Genomic DNA, 4699 nt, shown 5'->3' on the forward strand with positions numbered 1-4699 from the left:
GTAATAGGAACCAAAATGCATAAAACTGCCAAAGTGAGAGTGACGAGGCTTGTGCTAGATCCTTATCTGCTGAAGGTAAAGGCTGGTCAACAACTTATTTTACTTGCTTTGAAAGAAACTTATAGCAGTTTGATTCTCTAATATATTATGATTTCATTATAAACTATTAACTTTGTGAACCACTTTAGGGCTTTTGGATGATACTTAGGTTTGTGATGATGATGGCAAAGGAAGAAAACTGGTATATGAATATAGTATTCTTTCATGCCAGGTTAACTACTAAATGTGTTTGATTTTTGTTTGTTTGTTTGTTTGTTTATTTGTAATGAATCTTGTTTTACCAAAGTTGGGAATATGGGCATCTGCTGTTTCATACTTTTTGATTTTAAAAAAGTCCTTTTTGTTTTTAAAAATTATTACTGATGTTTTGGGCTCGTTCCATTTTGAAAGTTGTAAAACTTGTTTCTGTAGCAATAAACTTGGCTAAGTTCTTGTATGTAAGGAAGGATCGATTGAACTGAAAACACCTCGCGTGGGAGACCTTGGTGCAATATGAATACCATAGTAGTAAGGGCTTGAGAATGCTGGAAAGAGCAGGATATGGCATTTCCTGACCTTCTCTGTTCTACAGTCTACACAAATTTGGCTTGGAAGGGCCATGACATCCTTTTTGGCTGAAGATGCTGCGCGCTGGTACTGGGGAGAGTGAGGGAAAGTCTGAGATGGAAAGGCAGAGTCGATAATGAAGGTGGATGGGTTAGAGATTCAGGAATGGTAAGAGTGTACAGGGTAGCACTTTTCTTGGGTGAAGAAGAGTGTGTGTTGCCTTTGCCTAGTACACACCCACATGCCCAGAGATGCAAATGTCTATCAGTGGGTTTTTGGGGATTTTGTTCTCTTTCTCTCTCCTTACTTCAATTGGCTGGGATACCTAGTAGTAATAGAGAGCCCACCTGGGGAGGCTACAACATGTTTGAGATAGAGAAGGGGAAGAGACTGTGGGGAAAACAGTCCAAATTACAGCTTTTCAAAAGGCAAAAAGTCAGCTGATTAGGTGTAACTGTCGTAATAACAGTATTGAAACTTAACTCTTTTAGTCATCAAATATAATTTTACGGGTCCTTTTAAAATTCTGAATCCTAATGCTTGTTTCTTTCTATCTTCTCCCAACAGTTTTTTAACAAGAGGAAAACATATTTTGCTCACGATCCACTGCAGCAGTGTACTGTTGGAGACATTGTTCTTCTAAAAGCATTGCCTGAGCGGAGGAGCAAGCATGTGAAACATGAGCTATCTGAGATTGTTTTCAAGGTTGGAAATGTAATAGACCCAGTGACAGGAAAAGCCTGTGCAGGAACCAAGTTCTTGGAAACTCTGTCAGACTCGGATAGTCTGACAGAGTTGGATGCCACCTATCTCAGTGAAAAACTACAAGAACTAAATGTTAGCTCAACAGAGAAATAAAGGATGAGAACCATCCCGTTATCTGAAGGATGGTTTGTGCCCCACTGTCTTAGTATGAAAACCTTTCTCTGAACTTAGTGACAATAAATAGCCACTTCCAAAACCAAAATTTTGATAAACTCACCAAATTTTATAAACTTAGAAATAACAGAAGGAGAACGTAAGCGACAATTACGTTCTGCTCTGGCCCATTCCCTCGCAGCACCAGAAGGAATGGCTAAGTCCCCATCTTGGTCATTCAGAATGGTTCTTCCTTGTTTTCTTGATGTTTGTATGAAGCCTGGAACTGGATCTGTTGTAGTTTGCCTGCATATGTTTAAAGGAACATTATTAAAGTTTTTAGAAGGAAGTGTAGAAAGCTTAAAGCTAGCCATGTGTGTCCCCTTTTTCCCTTTAAAAGAAGTAATACCAGTTATGTCACTATGCCTGTGTTATACCTTCAGAAATCCACTTATAAAATAAGTGACAATTGTTTTCATTTAAACTGCATATTTTTTCTGGTTCACCATGCTGAAGTTGGCTGCTTTATTATTAGACATACTTGTGGAAAGGATCCCATAGAGAATTTGCCAAGCTATGCCACTGTTTCATTGTAAGTTTGTGCTAAGTCCAGCCCAGCACTGGTTGAAGTCAATGAAGTTTTGTTACAGTACAGTGAAAGCCACATTTCAAGGAAAAATGAGTTCTGTATAATTCAGCTAACTTCCAAAAACAAAGGGAAAGTGGATATGTATTTAACACCGATAAACTGCAAGATATATCCCTTTAAGCTGCCAATAAGTATCCGGCTCCTGACAAACAAGTTACAAAGTACACACATATAAGAAAATGTTGTGAATGCAGTGCTGCAAATGAAATTAGAGATGCTTAGAGTCTTAATCTTCTAATAAGAAAAGCTAATTAAGGTGCCAAATCCTGCTAAGAGATACAGGGATTGATACTCTGAAAGCTGTAATGCAGAAAGTTCAGTCTGTGGCGATTGGAGATTAAAACTGACTTTGTGCTGCTGGAATTCCAGGCTGCCTGGAGACCTGAGCACCCCTTGGCAGGTGATAGAGCAGGGCTGTAGGGCTCTGCTGCTGTGATTAATAGCAATTTCTATGCTGAAAGCGCAGGGACACTCTCTTCCAGGACCTAGACTTAAGGCTTGCAGGCTGCATGTATTGGTCCTATGTTGATGCCATAGGAAGAACATACCAGAAAAGGAATCTTCCTCTATACAGGTGGATAGATTTTCCTGTGTATATCCTGCCATAGATTTTGATTTGCAGCCAAAATAGGAGTATCATGTCACTTGTGCCTACTTCAACCTTACTCTATGGAGTTTAAAAGCTGCCCTCTAATTTATATGCCTTCCAATTAGTCCTTCATTCCTGCCCTACTAGGGCTTGCTCTGTAATTAAAAGCTTTGTCTCCCAAGGTTGCAGCGTGCCCAGTGCTCCACACTAGCTGTTCCGTAGCCAAAGAGGGATTATGCCTTTGTAGGTCTAGCCCTTTGTTTTAGTGTCCTTTGCCTTCATTAAAAATGCCTGAAATCCAAACAAAACAGTTTATAGTTTATGTGAAACAAAACATTTTTGACAGGAAGTGATTATTTTTATTTGCCCCCAGAAAGCTGAAAAATGTTTGGGGTTCACCCAAAATTATTTTTGTAATGATCTTTTTCAGTCTAGCAGACAAACCAGAAAATCAAGTGATCTGTAGAGCTGTGACTTCAGGCTGCTGGAGATTTAGCCTGGTGGTTCATTCTGTTCAGATCTAAATACGATAGTAACCCACAAACGATCTGAGGCAAGCTATTTTTAATAAAAAATAACTGTAATACTTATCAATAACGACCAAAGCTGCAACACCATGCTTTCGCATTTCACTGATACTGAAGGACACTGCATGCACATTTCTGGATGTGTCTTCACACAGTTTACAGTAATATCTAATCATTATGCACCCAGGAAAGTGAAACTCTTTACTTCACATTTACAGTAAAAGTTAAGTGACTTGGGTTGCTGTGAACAAAAATTAAACTCGTAGCAAGTCAAATTTTTCCATACCATTGGGCATTCAGGAATAGCTATTAGGTGATGAAAATAACTCTTTGCCTCACTTAAATATCAGTGAGCACAGGTACAGAATAGTTATCTTAGCAAAAATGTTGCAGCGCTGTATATCGTTCTGATCTGATGTTGGTAAAGTTTTCATTCACTAGTGAATTTGTCTTTCTGTATTTTCTTTCTGTACTTTACCAAGTGGCATTGATTCGGTCAGAACAAGGTCAGTTGACATCCTTGCTATTTGGAGGTCTTTTCCCTGGTCTGGAAAAATACCCAGCAAATAGATCTTTTACTGAAGTTCCTGTTGGCTGATAAACCAAAGGAAAGAACGGTCATGGGAAGAGACCTGTGTATTCATATCTTACCACTGCTGTTTCCAAAACGCATCTTTATGAGAACTAGTTTTTGTATAATTGAAATCTACTGTCTACACATTCATTCGTGCGCCATAATTATGCAGTAACAGGTACTAACAATGCACCATAATCACTGCAACTGCGCATTAGTGTAGAGGAACGCTTTTTAGGTGATGCTTAATGTGTATCGGATTAATCTGCACATTAACATGGGTTTTTGCCAGCCGCGCTAACGCACAGTAGAATTAGTCTACCGGGCATTAAGCGTCTTGTGTAGACGCGCCTACTGGGGATTATGTGGTGCTATTTATAATATAATCTAAAAATCCAGCTATTACTTCAAGGCAGTAATTTCTCACCTAGGTTTCTGTGTGTTTTTAGAGTTCTGCCCTTAAAAAGAAAACTTAGTTAAGAAAAAAAACAGTCTTCTAAAAATGTTAAGTCTCTCTTTTTTAAGGTTATTTTAAGAGGTAATGCTACTTCACACTGCACGGGGTCTGGGTCAATTGAAGCCCTAGTGCTACTGCAAGAGGTGAAGGAAGAAAATATTACACCTTCTGTGGAGGGTGATTTTCTCTTTCCCGAGGAAGGCTGCATCAAGGAACCCAGCCCTTGTTTTTTACTTGAAAAGCATTGAAGCCTTGAAGCTTATCTCTTTACACACACGTTGCGCAGGGTTTTGACCTAGACGTATTTCCCAGACTCCTGCCAAGTTGCTTCTTCCCAGCCCCAATGGCAGCAGGCGTTCGCAGACATTTGCACCAGCAAAGAAGTGCTGGCTGGTGCCTGGCAGTGCCCCACATTTGCTGGTATTTGGCCCATGACTCT

At 39.6% G+C, this 4699-nt stretch overlaps 2 protein-coding genes across 2 annotated transcripts in view; both read left to right on the top strand.

The window, feature by feature from the left end:
- MRPS17 (mitochondrial ribosomal protein S17) overlaps positions 1-3674 on the top strand; it is a 5217-nt gene extending 1543 nt beyond the window's left edge. The window contains 2 exon segments of the mRNA XM_014524495.2: positions 1-75; positions 1174-3674. The exon segment at positions 1-75 is cut by the window's left edge and continues 9 nt beyond it. Of these exon segments, the coding sequence (XP_014379981.2) occupies positions 1-75; positions 1174-1464 (366 nt within the window). The 3' untranslated portion in view covers positions 1465-3674.
- Positions 3319-4699, top strand: part of NIPSNAP2 (nipsnap homolog 2) — an 18950-nt gene continuing 17569 nt past the window's right edge. Inside the window, exon 1 of the mRNA XM_025215027.1 lies at positions 3319-3390. Coding sequence (XP_025070812.1) covers positions 3319-3390 — 72 coding nt within the window. The remainder of the gene's footprint in view (positions 3391-4699) is intronic.

The sequence above is a fragment of the Alligator sinensis genome, unplaced genomic scaffold (genome assembly GCF_000455745.1).
Source record: "Alligator sinensis unplaced genomic scaffold, ASM45574v1 scaffold1227_1, whole genome shotgun sequence".
Classification (NCBI taxonomy): Eukaryota; Metazoa; Chordata; order Crocodylia; family Alligatoridae; genus Alligator; species Alligator sinensis.